Source organism: Athalia rosae, chromosome 2 (assembly GCF_917208135.1).
Source record: "Athalia rosae chromosome 2, iyAthRosa1.1, whole genome shotgun sequence".
NCBI classification, from domain to species: Eukaryota; Metazoa; Arthropoda; class Insecta; order Hymenoptera; family Athaliidae; genus Athalia; species Athalia rosae.
In genome coordinates, this window is record NC_064027.1 from 29,704,564 (window position 1) to 29,719,604 (window position 15,041).

Here is a 15,041-nt window from a genome sequence, read left to right on the forward strand (position 1 = left end):
TCACGTATTTTTCTCTCCCCGCGCTTTTTTCGTTCCACATTTTATCCATTTTCTTTTCTTTTTTTTTTTTTTTTGCTTCAGCTGTAAACCTGGACAACGCGAACGCGTACGATATCTCGATAGGACGTGGAAAAAAATCGACGAAATTGCGCGTTGCGGACGAGGCGGGTAACTCCGCGGTACATACACGTTAGATTCGTATACGAGATTCGATTCGCCGATGCCGCGCAGCTTCTTCGTCCTGCTTCTCCGCACCGTGTACAAACCACGTTAATACTCACGGTAATTACGCTCGAGTACTCGGACTGTACAACGATTCTATTCCCGTAGGATAAACCTTGATTACCGCAAGAAACTCTGCCCAACCACCACTGTCTGCAGAATAGGTAACACGTATACTCCTGGCGTACACGTGTTGTACAGCCGTGTTTCGACGAGGGCGGATTTCGGATTCCGTATTCCGCTCAGTTTCCCCGATATATTTATTAAATAGCGATACATTATCCTTAATGAATACCACCCACTTCCCGGCGCGGCGACGGCGTCGCGCACCTCGAAATTGTTCTCCGCGGTATCCGCAGGCATCGCCACATTACCACCAGCTCGTTAGCGAACCGACGAAATTTTCAACCCGCCGTCGTGTGGACGCGATTAATTTTTCCATTTTTCCACAAATCTTTCGAACGTATGGTATCCACCGTATTTCAATCGACGTTACGATGAACTTTTATCCTCGCAAGTCAGAAATGAAAAACGAAGCCGGATTCTGAAAATGCATTTTTCAGCGGCTCGGTGTTTGCCGCGATATCGTATACGTACGTACGTACGTACAACAGCTGATTTGTTCCTGTGAAACACGTCGAGTTCGCCCCGAGAGTTTTCGCTACACAGGGGAATGAATTTCCGCGCGGTATTGCAATCGGTCGGCTGTCGCGACTACGCGTACAGACGTATACATACACATACATATATTTATATACGTTCGACGTCCGCGGACCCGGAAATGCCCTTGGCCATTCGGGAACGGCGGGGGCGACGCGTAGCGTGGTGTTTGCCTACGGGACAGAGGGACTGGAAAGGTTTCTCCGCGGAGAGGGAGAGCCGCCGCCGCCGCGGCAACAACGGCGAGACGCAAACGGGAAGGAGGTGAGGAGGGCCGTTCGTTCGGAAGTCCGTCAGGCTGTCATTGCTTTTTCACGTTTGCAATCGACCCTGTTGTTACACCTAGCCATGTTCGCCTTTCGGTCTACGCGTATTCCGTCCGCCGTTTCTCCCTCGAAGCTTTGGAAATCTCCCCCTCGCCCCCCCCCCCCCCCGCCCCGTCCGCGTCAAACACGCTTGGCTTCGGAAGTAATGAGAAAACCTCGCGCCCCCCCTGCCCCCCACCCCTCCGCTACGCTGCAAGTCATTAAATACCGAACGAACGTTTAACCGAATACCGAAGACCGCGTGTGGAGACGATCGATTGTGAATAATTCCCACGCCGACGCGAAGATTATTCATCTCATATTTTCGCATCCTCGGGATCCGCGAGTAACCTTGATTCCGAGTCGCGGCGATACAATCGGAACACGGATACCTGAATAGATTTTTGCCGCATTTCGTACGCGCTCGATCTTATATACATATACACGAAAACTCGGGGATACGTAAGTGGGCGGCACATGGAGCGTCGCCTAACACATAGGCATAATAAATTCCAGACGAAAAGATTATAGTGGCGGTAATTTCGTATTTTCATCCCTCTAATTAGCAACCCTTGAATAACACACACACATATTTTTTCGTACCGACGACTCTCTTCACTTTTCAACCGAGTAATACCGGCGTGCCTGTGTACCTTATACCTACCTACCTACCTACCTACGCTACACTCCGAAGGGAAAAACTGGAGTCATGTGAAATTATAACGCGACCGCGCCACGAGTGTTTGAGGGGCAAAAAAAAAAAAAAAAGAAACGGGGGGGGGAAAAACAAGAGGTAAAAGAATCACCACTTTGATCTGGATTCAATTTTAGAATTATACACCGCGTGTCACACTCGTTAAACAAATTATACGAAATATATATTACATTCGCTGTGTGATTAATTCCGGGGCGCGGGGGAGGGGCGGGGGGGGGGGGGGGGCGAGGCATAATAATACGCGAATGTAACTACGTTCCACTTTTGCCGCGGGATGAAAAAGAGGCGAGAAAGGAGAAAAAAAAGCTCCAGCTAGCCCGGGTCTATAGGTGACGCGTCTATAATTTCATCGCACGGTTACGTAATAATTGAGAGTATCGCGACTCGCTGCGACGACAATAGGTGGCTTGATTTTGCGAATGGCTTGTAATTTTTTCTACATAACTAATTACAGCGAAGAAATTTTTTTCCTCTCTCTTTTCCGACCGTAGATGATTTACACGCGCTCTTGACGGACCGATGGGGAACACCTATATCCACCCTGCAGGTTTTCAGAAATATCTTCGAATCGAAAAAATTGAATCGATTCTCAGCGCTCGCTTCTAATTCGATCGCACGCGAAGAGCGTTATCGTAAATATACGTGTACAATAGACGGGGATTTATTTTAATCTAAAATTATTTATTCATTTTTTTTTTCATCCGTTTCACACTCTTCGCTCACGGATATTGCAAACCGTCGCGTAATGTACCGTAGAAATTAATCGACGACCACAAAATAATATCAAACTAATTATAACGCGTGTACATGTGTATAACATGTGCGGTTGCGGGTTGCTGCGGTTTCAGTTTTCTTCTTTTCTGTTTTTTTTCTTCTTCTCTTTTTTCGTTATCAAATAACAATAATGTCCCCTTTTATAGCGAACGCTTCCGAATGTCGGTGAAATTGAGAAAAAATAATATTCCATCGATTCCACCACAGCTAGGGGTATACGTAATTTTCGTAACTCTGACATGGTATGCGTATACGCAAATCCGCAGTTATAACGACGATTCCGAACTCGTTCGTTGCACAGAGCAAAGTTCCCGCGGAGTAACGTGACTCACGACTCACTTTCTTATCGAATATTTGGTCATCGCCCAGTCATCCACCCCCCCCCCTACCTTCCACCTCCGGCACACGTACGCACACCCAGTAGGTATAGGTATACACTCGCCGTTCGCGGAATCTGGAGACGGAGCTTCTCTCTCTCTCTCTCTCTCTGAACGAGTGAAATAATTCCTTCGAACGGGGTGTGAGTAAGTAAGTGAAAAAGAAAGGAAGGAAGGAAGGAAGGAAGGAAGGAAGGAAGGGAGGGAGGAAAACGGAAGGCTTAAAGGGTAGTCGTGGTCTAAGGGCAAACTATGCCCGTACGTATAGCGACCGGTGCCACGCCCACGCCCTACCGCATCACCCTTTACCTCAGTTTCTCTTCCCGTTTTCTCCTATCCTTTCCCTTAAACTTTCCTCTTTCCTCCGGACTCGCCACCGATGTCTTTTCCGGCGAAAGGGCGTCCGGGCTCTCCACTCTTTTCGCGACCACGCCGTGTATATACATATGTACCTACTCGTATAATATGGGACTTCCCGCTCAATTGCCCGTTGCCTATTACTTTCTCTCTCTATAAATATACGCGCCTATGTATATATATATATATATTTCTAGCTTTTTCATTATCGCTCCCTGCAAGACCCCGTCACCTCATCCTTCTCCTTCTCCTCTCCTCTCCTCTCCTCTCCCCTCCTCCCTCATCTCAAGCGTATATTCGCGCGATCCTTACGTCTTATCCGCGCCTCTATATATCTACATCGAAATGTACCCGGTACGTATAACTGACGGTATATTTCTTCGCAACCTTATTCTCCTCCGTTTTATATACTCACGCGATACACACCTCATTTTTCACTCATCCGACTCTCGTGTACGAGAAAATATCATTTATACAATACCCGTAAAACGTACGTACCTATACGCCATATACTTATCGATGCAGGGTGTGTGTATATGATATCAAGTACACGGTTCACTTCCTCCATCATCGATACGTCTGCATACGGAAGAGAAAAGTACTCTTTCAAAATTACTTCCACGTTTTATTATAATTGTTCCTTTTTTTTTTTTTATTATTACTTTTCTAGTTTTTCATTCTCGCGTGTGCCGCAGTGGTCCTAAAATTATTCCGATACGTGGTATGGCATACGGTGGAGATGCCTGTACGATACCCGTGCGTACAATACGTACGTTTTTACCTTCTAGGGATACAAATTTCTATAACTATCGTCTCTCTTGCCGAGGAACAAAGAATCGAAGAGTATATACATGTATCTGTATGTATCATACCTCTGACGGCAGTGTACATCGCACCGATTATCAACGTCACGTTTTTAATGGATGTACGCCGAGCGAGAACAATACGTATATAGATACCCGTAGATCTGCATACCTATATATCATCGTTGCAGCAACTGACTCCGCAAAAAAGAATGAATAAAAAATATCGATAATAATAACAACGGTTGTATCAATAATGGTAAAACACTCGTCTGATATATTCCAAGTGCATGAATATACAGAGATCAAATATTACACGCTGCATGTTACGTGCGATTTTTCAACCCTTTTTTTCTCTCTCTCAAACCTGTAATCGTATATTCGATGCGCAATCCCTCTTACGAAAGTCGTCCAATTTTGGAACGTCGGACCCTTGCTGCGCTTGGGACGGCTCGGACTCTACTGATCGCAGCGAGTCCCCCACCCCTTTTTCTTGCGTTACAGCGCGGCCTATCGACGTATTACGGAGCTAATTCGTACCATAACTCGCCCCTTCTCAGAATCATCGTTATAGCAGATGAACAGCTATTCCGATCCGATCGAATAATTGTTTTCACAGGTGATTATGTTGTTACAGATCCAAAACGATGGTGGAACGAGCGTCGTCGTCGTCGTCGTCGTTCAACCGCTCGACATTCACCGCGTGAGAATACAATTTCTAGCCGGCAACGGGTTATTCAAAATTGGGACCACCGGACTCGAATGTAGAGGAAAACCACTCGAGTCCGGCGTACCCTCGAGCCCGCGGAGCAGCTTGCGCCGAACACACACTACGATTTACGATACATCGCAGACGAGAAACTTTACTCTCCCGAAGCGCGGCACAGGGTCGACCTTTGTACGGATACGTGTCTCCGGACTCGCAGCGGCGGTGACGGCAGAAAGTTTGAAGGTCGGTAGAAATAATATACCATTTACGGATTTGTCGGTAACTCTGGAACGAGAACGAGCTGGGTATTAGAAATTTTCTTTGTTCATTTTCAAGAGCGTTGTAGCGAGTACGGTCAGCTGTTCAAAGGTCTGCTTTAGGAATTCGCTGTTTATCCCACGCAACGGTCAACGGGAAATACACGCGAAATAGTCGACGATTCGTTTTCGCATTCGCGCGACAACGATTGCAAATATACATATGTATAATAACAACGCTGATGACGATGACGGTAACGACGGTACGATAATTGCGATTGCAGGTAAAAATTCATCCCGTATACCTATATACCGTCATCCCATTAAATAGGTATGTCCCTAGGGGGATAGAATTAAAAATTCCTGCTCTTCATAACCGAGACAATTAATGCAGAAGTTAACGTCCTCCGCGTTCCTCTCCACGTAAATCTGAGCCGCTCTAATCTCCGTATTAAATTTCCCCTTCTCGGTCTACTCCACTTCAACTATCCCTCGCTCCCTCTCCGTTTCTCTCTTTTAGCCTCCCCCTTCGTCGTCGTCATCTCAAGGGTTTCTTTCTCTGCTGACGACGAGAGTGTCGCGCAGCGCAGGATGCTGCGCGCTCCGACTTTGAGTGTGTGTGTCTCACTTCAAGCAACACGGGCTATACGGCGGTGCACTTTAATACAGACTACCGTGCGATGCTGCGTCGTCAGACGGGAAAGAAACCGACGGATCTACATGTAAATATGCATCCACGCACGTACGCACGTACACCGAAATACACGCGAACACTCGGCGTACGCGCTCGTACGCGGAGCTTCGCCGCTAACCACCCTTCCCTCTCCTCCTTTCCCCCGGCGGTGGTCCGTCGCGGTGCAACTGAGACTCCGTACTGAGCTCACCGTTTCCCCCTCCCTCGAATAAAAAGTTTGATATTTTACCGCCACTCGCTCCTATCCGTGCCAGCACTCTACGCGGTCTAGTTTAACAGCACTCCCCGCCGACCCGTCAGTCGTAATCGAACCTTCTTCCCAACTGCGCGACGCTCGGTATTTTAATTCTCCCGACGCCTAAACACGCTTTTAACGTTTATTTTTTTTTTTTTGCTTTTTGTTTCTTTTTCTTTTCCTTTCTTCAAACATAGACATTTTTTATCGAAAATAAAACGCGGACGAGTTCACCAGCGACATTCGAGATCGGTGTGGAAACTTGTTTTTCGATTCAAAAAATTTTCATCCCCCATTTACACAGTGTGACATTGAATTGTGAAACGGTGCAGATTACGCTAAAAGTTTAATTCCACGTTGGAATTGAATGGAAGAAGACCGATTATCGCAGAGTGCATAATTTTTGACCGATTTATAATGCATAATCCAAAACTCTGAATAATCGCTACAGAGTTCGAAGGAGGAGGAGGAGGAGGGAGAAGGAGAAGAACAAAAAAAATAAGGCGTGTGGAGAATATTCCGTTATTCGGATTGCAATTTTGCAGCATGGGGCAGTAACAGCAATAGCAGCTTCGCCGAGGATTTGGCCTAGATACAAAAATAAAGAAAGTAGTCGCGTGTCTCAAGGCTGGAGGAGCTGGCGGATTTTACATTCCGAATCCGCCGAACGAGCGAGACGAAGTTCGGAGAGAGAAACGATTCGCGGCTTATTACAATGCGTTTTTATCGTGTATCGTTTTATTTTTTTATCAGGTTTTATTCGATCATATTCTCATTCCATCTGACACGAGGCTGCAGCAGAATTCTTCGATTCAGTCGCCGGGGCAGCAGATGTGTAATCTATTTCACCGATCCATCAATCATTCGGTTTTTATTTCGCTTTTTTCCACCTATTTATTTCATTCCGTTCGACGCGAAGCAATCTTTTCGCCGGACTACGTGCCCTCGCCTCGGAACTCGCGATCCGGACCACCGGGCAATACGGGGCAATAAAATCATCTCGCCGAGAGTAAAAAATCATCGACGATCGCGCCAGACAATCGCTACCGACGATACTTTCAGGACTATTAATTTGCCACAAGTGGTAAAGACGCGGATAACGAGACGAATTGTTAATGTCTCGCGTAACGCGCGTACGCTGCCGTAACTGAAAAGAAAATTATTAAATAATACCGCGGAGACACGTAACAGTTCGCGGGCGACTTGATAAGAAACAATTGTCGTTTTACTCGTTGTGTTCTCCATTTTCGAATCATCTGTGTACGAATTCGTTAGTCCTTCGTTATATTTGGTTACTATGCCGATGTCAATTGGTTTGCCGATCAATTGACACTAGGTTTTGCTCGTACCGTTTCTACGTTAAACGAGACGACGATTCTCTACATTCCTTGCAATCGGAACGGTCGATGATTTCCTTCGGCGATTCGAACGATTCTTCGGAATTTTCGTACCCGCGCGTTTCAATGTCCGGCGAGACCGAGGTGTAGTCGAAGACATTCCTTGTTCAGTAACATTGAAATTTCCGGGAAGGCACTCGCAGTGGAACGACAAGGTTCTGTGTGTAAGGTTTTGCTTATCACCGGGTATGTCTTATCGCAATAGGAAAGCCGTTGACAATATTTACTGACCGACCGACCGACCGATAGGCGACGCCAGACCAGAGAGACCGAATAAGTAAGCTGAATAAGCAACTCGAGGAGTCTACAGCGAGGCTCGCCGGATTCTTCGTTCTTTATTTTCTTTTATTTTTTTTTTTTTTCTTCCTCCACCACTTTTGTTTGCTTCTTTTTTCCTCTCCAAATCGCATTTGGTAGACGTCCGCGGGGATATCGCGGAATGATTTTTATTCTCGCTACCTAGAAGTACCGGAACGGAGAAAAAGAGAACAAATAGCGACCAACGTCAAAAACTAACGTCGTTTATTTATTCGCATCATCACGACCCCTTCCCTTCTCTCTCTCTCTCTCTCTCGCCGTGCCGTTTGTTCCAGCGCGCTGTTCGCGACATGATTTTAACGCCCGTCTCGAGTACGCTATACATGGTATTCGCTGGTAGAGGTTTAATTATTTATGTGACGTGTTTTGTAACTGTAGTCTTGCCTCTAGCAGGGGTTCCCATCGTTATTCGCGTATCGCGCTCGTTTTGACAACGCGAACGAGCGGTCGCAGATTCGAAGGGAAAGGAGAAAGATGATCTTCTCATTTTTTTTCTCGTGTCGCACGCGAAATAATTCAGCTGACCCGAGTTAAAAACCATCCATCCGAGGGGGTCGGTGCGAAAGGAAAAAAACTAATTCGAAGTAACTTCGAAAATCGCATTTCTACCCTTATCCCGCTCACCCCCTCGTACATGTATTTTTTGATATTACAAGTGGAATGCGTTTATGTTCACAGAGTTGCGGCTGGAAAATAGCGTTCTTCTTTTATTCCCCGTTGCAACAGGACTCAGCTATCGAAGTGCCCAAAGTCCCTTATCATTCTCTTGCCCGGTGTAAAATGTTAGAGTCAACTGGACGGAGAACTGATAAGGGCCCGCGGGATACGAATTCGCCGTGGGAGAAAGCCCTTGTACTCCGGATTAAAATTTCCGCACCTGAGATACCCGGCCCATGAGATTTTTCCATTGCGACTGACGCGGCGTATCGTTGTCCGTGTATCTCCTACGATCGATGAATATCAAAGTTGATCCCCGGGGAGGCATCGCCTGGAAGGTCATCCCGTATCCCCGTACTGTACGTGGTACGGTTTGGATATATTGACCCCGAACAAATGGAGCAGTCGGAATATTTATGTTCGTGACACATAGGGAAAATACCGAAATGAACTTGGTTGTGATAAGCTCGCGGCGATGAGATTATCTTTCATTGAATATCGGAGTGGAGTATTTACGTGATCCCTTCTACATCTATAAATACATTCGGCTGTATCCAACCGACGTGTAGTTTTAACGTCTCACACGGATGCAGGCAACTCCGAGATTTCTTAGCTCCGCTCCGAATATCGTGTGAAAATATATACTATATCTAGCTATACACGATATATTATACTATACGATAGGTGTATGTATATGTATGCTACTTCCAGATGTATCATACCGTAGATATATTGAACTCTATCATCGTACATCCATATATGTTTATTAAATCGTTGTTGCCGATCTACAATTCAATTTTTCGTATCAACGAACAACGGAAAGGATTGTCGGCTGCTGTTGAATTACTCGTATACCTCGATACGGAGTTTCTAAAACTGGGAGTAAATATCGCGAACAATTTGTTAGGGTTCATCAATTCCATCGACCGATGAATACCGAGTAATTACGAAAACTTATTGTGAACGAGCTATAGATTTAAGACTATTTAGCCTATGGATTCAATTAGCACTTTCTATAGGATCCCAAATCGTGGTTGCTCACGTTGCCGGCAACTAGCAACAGCGTAATAGGGTCTAGTCGAGTAGCGACGCGCGAGTTTGCCAATAAGTCCAGTCGGTGCGTTTTTTTTTTTTTCTCTCCTTTTCCTCCTTTTTTTTCTATTTTCAGGGTTGCGTTGCGGAATTCTCGACTCTACTTCGGTCTACTAGAGAATGTTTTCGGACAAGTTGCGTAACTATAGTTGTATACCAAATTGTATACAATACACACATATTCGATAGATGTAGAATATGTGATAAAACGTCTGGGGTAATTGAAAATAAATGTGAACGTCGAGAAAGACGTAGTTGTCGAGGTTGTCTCTATCAATTATCGTTGATAAAAGAAAAAAAAAAAAAATTTGCCCCAATGTTTCGTAACGATGATGCGGGTAATACGGAACGATTCCGGAATTACTGAAAATGATTAACGATACATGTAGATTGATTTTTATTGTCAGTTTTTCGTGCTGAGAAAATGCGTAAATCTGTACAAAACATAACGTAATATAACATAACATCAGGTCTACCGTGCTGCAAGTATATTTTACCCTACTCGTGAAATGCGAAATTTTTGTTAAATGGAAAACCATGTAAATACAACGAGAGTATTGGTATTTCATTACAGTAAGGTTGCGCCACAAATCGATTCATTCGACGTGAGAGTATGGAGTAGGAGGAGCAGCAGCAACACCGGCAGTTAGAACCTTATCATTTCTGGAACCTCTGAGATAATTGGAATGATTATATTTACGAGCCGGTACTTTTCGAGGCGGCATTATCGAGTTCAAAGTTCGGATTTATTCGGATAATCTGCCGTGGATTCTCCGTAAACTTCCGTTTCTGATTTTGTTGTACAATTAAAATTTGTTGCTGTTTTCCCTCTTTCCTCCTCGTCGTGACGATCTGCTGCTGCGTTTGGTCAACGTCGATAACTTTTATCGCCGCTGTTAAGTTTCTCGCGAGTTTACCACCGTGGACGAATACATTTGGCGGAAATGTCGCCACGCTCGTCTTCGGAAGGATCATAGGATTCGAGTTTTTCGATACTAACGGCTTCTTCCTGGGGAGGACTTCACCGATGTCCGTCGATATCACAGACACTCGTTTAGCCGTCGGTGCCACTACGGATGGAACCCGACCCTGAACCACATCTCGGCTTAAAGTTATCACCTTCGGACCAAGGAGGATGCTGGTACCTGTGGACAATAAGATCATGAAGAATGAACGGTTGTCGGAAATCTCTTGACGTTGCGTGAAGAAATTTTATTCAAATATTATGGCTGATGAAGCTGACCTTGTTCCATGGCCTTGGTTACGGGACAGTCCTTGTGAGCGAGAAGAAGGGTCTTCAACTTTGATACTTCGGCCCTGAGAGCTCGAACTTCCAGCTGGAGAACAGCGTTCGCCTCATTAACGTTGTGGACGGACCTCTCCAGGTGCTGAGTCCAGGCTTTCCGTTTAGCTCTGGCTCGCATTGAACTTGCTCGATTACGCTCCAAGATATCCTGCTTCCTCGTAGGATCTATTACTCGGTCTGTAATGATGCCGGTATCTTCAGTTATTTCATTTGTACTCTCTGTTTTTTCCTGGCTTCCTACACCCGCCCCGTTTTTAGTCAATACTTCTTTGAGTTTCTGAAAATAATAAAAGTAAAATAAATTTAAAAATCATATTGATTACGAATCGATGGTACGATCGATAAATTACGAACCATTTTTGCCAAGGAAAGTCTGGATGATGCGGCAGATTTCGTTGGCTGTTTCATTTCCGCATAATTTAATGAGGGCTCAGTCTTAATGACAACAGTTGCAGTGTTTGATTGGGTGTTGACGGTCATTGTTGGGTCGAGTTGTGGTTGGGATACTGGAATAGCAGATAACTGCACCAATTGTCCATCCTCCGTTTTCATCAGAAGTTGAACCTCCTTTCCGTTTATAGACCTTGAGAGAATAAAAATAAAAAAATACAAACAGAGTCACTTGATGGTTATTATCAGCTTCATCCTGGCATCACCACAACTTACAAATGCTGTTGGTTCTTCTGCTGGATACTACTCCTCGAATCACCGACAATAGTGGGAATTGACGTGTCTGCTTCCTGAACAACAATGGTTTCTACGATACCCGTGGAATGCTGTGATTCTCCATCCTCTTCCAAAGTCTTTGTTTTTTCTGAATGATTGCTGTTAGAATCTTTTACGTCTTCCACTGTATCTTCAATATTAATAACAGGGGGATCTGAGGCTCTGTTGTGCAGGATGTCTTGATCGCTTGCACTTGGTTGGACGTCTGCTATGTGTGGAAATATGTGAGGTGTGTGTAGCGTATCGTCAGAAATGCACACCTGGAGTATAAGGGTAATGATAAAATTTATATGGAAATTAAAAAGAAAAGTTACCATATCTTACCTCTGGCACAACTAAGGCTCCAGTCTTTCCAGCCTCCACAGCTCTTCGAAATGTTTCCTCGAAAGGGTTTACATTTTGAAGGTCTTGAAAAAGCCCAACTTCCTCACAGTTCCTTATAAATCTGGTCGGTGTGGGTGTTTGATCAGCTGTTTGGAAATATTTAAATCAATTATAACGGCGAGAAATATTCATTGCCAATGCTGACTTGTTTGAAAAGAATGAAAGAAAGACGCAGATCTGATTCAAAGTTTACATTACCTACGAATACATTGGACCCTTTCCCATTTGAACCAAGATTAAGAACCATATCATGCTTCTTTCTGTGAACTGTGAGATGGTCTTCATTGACAAAACTCTGAAAGGATAGCAAACCGTGTTTAATTGAAAGCGAGAAAAGACGAACATAGAGCAAGTTGTAGGATTAGCTAGAAGTTGCATAGGTTATAGAAATGAGAAAATTCTGACCAGAGGTAAAACGATCATACCATATTACACCCAGGCGATGGGCAGGCGAAAGGTTTCTCCGATTCACTCATGATTCTTTCTGTAACACCTTTTTCTTACAATATGACGGACGCAGACTGATCTGCTTCACTTAACTTATGTACAGCAGCCAACGACAGAGCAGACAATTTGTATATCTGTCAAGATAATCGGGAAATGAGCAGACAGGCGCACTGGAAACGTGGCAGAGAGGTGAACTAAATTTTGCCGCATTATCTTTGAACGCCGTACAAAACGCAACCAACATAGCAATAAGGCTTGAATCGTTCTTGTATTGCCTGGTACCAGGCATAGCGCTTGCTCTCGAATGAGAACTGTCAACACGAGGGCAAAATGAATATATCCAATGCAACAATTTTTGATGAAAAATTTTTTTTTCCAAAATATGGAAATTATCTGTGCGTTACAAAATTACTACACAACGGATAGGTATCATCAATGGGGAAGAAAAATAACTTATTTATGCATGAACGAGAACTGATTTCTGAACCGCATCTGAATTTATAATGAATTCTAGGATATTCTAACAGGTGTTTCGTCAGTGGTTTCTGGTCGTAAGCTACGAGGCGAGATGCAGCATGGTACCAGGATCAAGGTCCATACGGTAGAGAGTGTGGAGAGAGGAGATCGAAAGATAGTAGAGAGAGCAGATCGCGTGTCGGATGCTGCGACCATTCTACGTTTCTGTCTCCTGAGCAGTTTGTTAAATCCTGATCGCCAGTCAGCCACAACCCGCGGGACTCGAATCATCCTCTGAACCTTTCCTCTCTAATTTTCACTATCTCTACCGAATTTCATCGTGATCATCCGACCCCTTTCCCGCAAGAGAAGAAAAATAAACCAACAAAAATTGCCCCATCTCCGTGAATCGATACATCCTTCTATTTTTTCATTGATTCATTTATCTTTCTTTTCTATTTTTTTTTACCGTCCACTTCCGAATTCAAATTTAATTACATCATTACCCGCGCCGATTCGACCTTGCGGAACGCATTTAAATATCACGCGGTCCCATAAAAACGCTGCACATTACTTTTTGAAATAATATTCACCGTTTTCTAATTAACCAGTGATGTGTGAATAACTTGATAATATTTTGATCGCGTGTGAAATACTTGATAATTAATTTCATATAATTGACGATTATAATGTAAAAAAAGTCAACGTACACATAGATAATCGAGTATACAGTGAGTTGAGTGTATAACATCTATTTTGTGATCGTAATTGTCGGTGAAAGCGCCCTTGACCTTAAGGTACCGGCTGTATGGTTCAAGTGCCCGGTTTTTTCCCCCTTTCTTCTGTTTTTACGCTCTTTCAATCAGATGGAATCCGATTCTGGTGCTGGAAAGGAATTCAGATAGAAGGCAAAAAGCGAAGCAGCCAAATCAATTCGCTTGGAAACTGTGATTATACCTCTAGTTTTTACCCGAGTCTGTAAAAACTATCTTCTTTGGGTGATAAACCCTTTCTTTCGAAATCGTATCAGATAATGTTCTGAAAGAATGAGAAAATTATATAACGAACGAAAAGCGGCGAACGAAGAATTACCGGTGGATGGAATGATGAATAATTGATCTGTAAAATCTGAGGAAAAATTTTTTTGTCGCAATCAATTATCGCCGAATATACCACTCTGTACATCGAATCAATTTGCGTACTCTAATTTGATTTTATACGTGGGTACGTAAACGCGCAGCGGGATAGCGTTGCCAAAGTTGAAAGTTCCACCTCTAACTTTCACTAATATAACCACGATCACGGTGTACATTACGGTGGTATAGACCACGTTTCAAATACAGACTACAAGACCACTAAAAGACGCACCACTTGTCTCACTGGCCTGGTTTCGTGTCCCAATTTTGGTAGCGACTGTACAGCCACGCATTCGCCGGTTTACGACCATGTACAAGTTCGTTCCTCAGCACGCGTTGTACAGGTGCGCTGAAAAGGAATAACAATTTTCAAGATCAATATTCAAACATCAAGAAATTGAATCCGATGTCGATGAAAAAGATCGAGAATTTCGCCGTCTGAAATCGAGAGGAAAATTAATTCCCCCAATATCGTTAGAATATTTTTTTTATTCTAATCCATGAGCGTGTGTCGGGTACGATCGCAAGCTCACATGTATATTAAATGTTTTCACGGATAATCAACGAAGAAAAATATCAGCATCGGAGATTCGACGTACGGAGAAACGGACGTCCGATGTAACACGAGCGAGCGAAGAAAATTCATAAATGTGATATAATCATGAATAATTGCTGAACGACAGGCGGATTTATCATCGTGAAATAATTATCAACGAAATGAGTCTGTGGCTCATCTTCACCATTCGCGTCCTCCTCATATCTTCGTCATCGATTGTCGCGGGTTACAGGGGGAACGACAGATATCTTTCTGTTTTCGGTGAGTCGGATGACCAGAGAAAGAAAACACGAGACGCGTTCCACCACCCACCCCCATCGCACGGTCCCATCCTCCCCCCTTACTTTTCTTTTACGTTAAAATTAGGAGATAAGCCCCGATGATCGAAGAACGATACGTATACACATGCAAACATAGTATACATATGTAATAATGAGAAATTCATTCCGGGATACGGT

The 15,041-nt window shown here is 44.1% G+C and overlaps 2 protein-coding genes across 2 annotated transcripts; one reads left to right on the forward strand and one right to left on the reverse strand.

Moving 5' to 3' along the window:
• Positions 1-4,560: 4,560 nt before the first annotated feature.
• Positions 4,561-9,838, forward strand: LOC125499780. The gene is made up of 2 exons (XM_048649229.1): positions 4,561-5,165; positions 8,502-9,838. Exons 1-2 carry the CDS (start codon positions 4,839-4,841, stop codon positions 8,718-8,720), a joined length of 546 nt encoding a protein of 181 aa, XP_048505186.1. The 5' UTR covers positions 4,561-4,838; the 3' UTR covers positions 8,721-9,838.
• Positions 9,839-9,950: 112 nt separating this feature from the next.
• Positions 9,951-12,583, reverse strand: LOC105692501 (cyclic AMP-dependent transcription factor ATF-2). The gene is made up of 7 exons (XM_012411730.3): positions 12,414-12,583; positions 12,187-12,283; positions 11,929-12,074; positions 11,545-11,864; positions 11,233-11,461; positions 10,816-11,155; positions 9,951-10,717 (listed from the first exon to the last, which is right to left on the reverse strand). The coding sequence occupies exons 1-7, from the start codon at positions 12,462-12,464 to the stop codon at positions 10,269-10,271; spliced, it is 1,632 nt and encodes a 543-aa protein (XP_012267153.2). The 5' UTR covers positions 12,465-12,583; the 3' UTR covers positions 9,951-10,268.
• Between the last annotated feature and the right edge of the window lie 2,458 nt (positions 12,584-15,041).

Bases quoted from the DNA above. Each gene is read 5' to 3' on its own strand.
- LOC125499780 (XM_048649229.1), top strand. From the start codon at position 4,839: ATGTTGTTACAGATCCAAAACGATGGTGGAACGAGCGTCGTCGTCGTC. The intron at 5,166-8,501 runs GTCGGTAGAAAT...TTATGTTCACAG, and splicing joins TGACGGCAGAAAGTTTGAAG to AGTTGCGGCTGGAAAATAGC.
- LOC105692501 (XM_012411730.3), bottom strand. From the start codon at position 12,464: ATGAGTGAATCGGAGAAACCTTTCGCCTGCCCATCGCCTGGGTGTAAT. The intron at 12,075-12,186 runs GTAATGTAAACT...ATTTCCAAACAG, and splicing joins AGGGTCCAATGTATTCGTAG to CTGATCAAACACCCACACCG. The intron at 11,156-11,232 runs GTTCGTAATTTA...TATTATTTTCAG, and splicing joins GACTTTCCTTGGCAAAAATG to AAACTCAAAGAAGTATTGAC.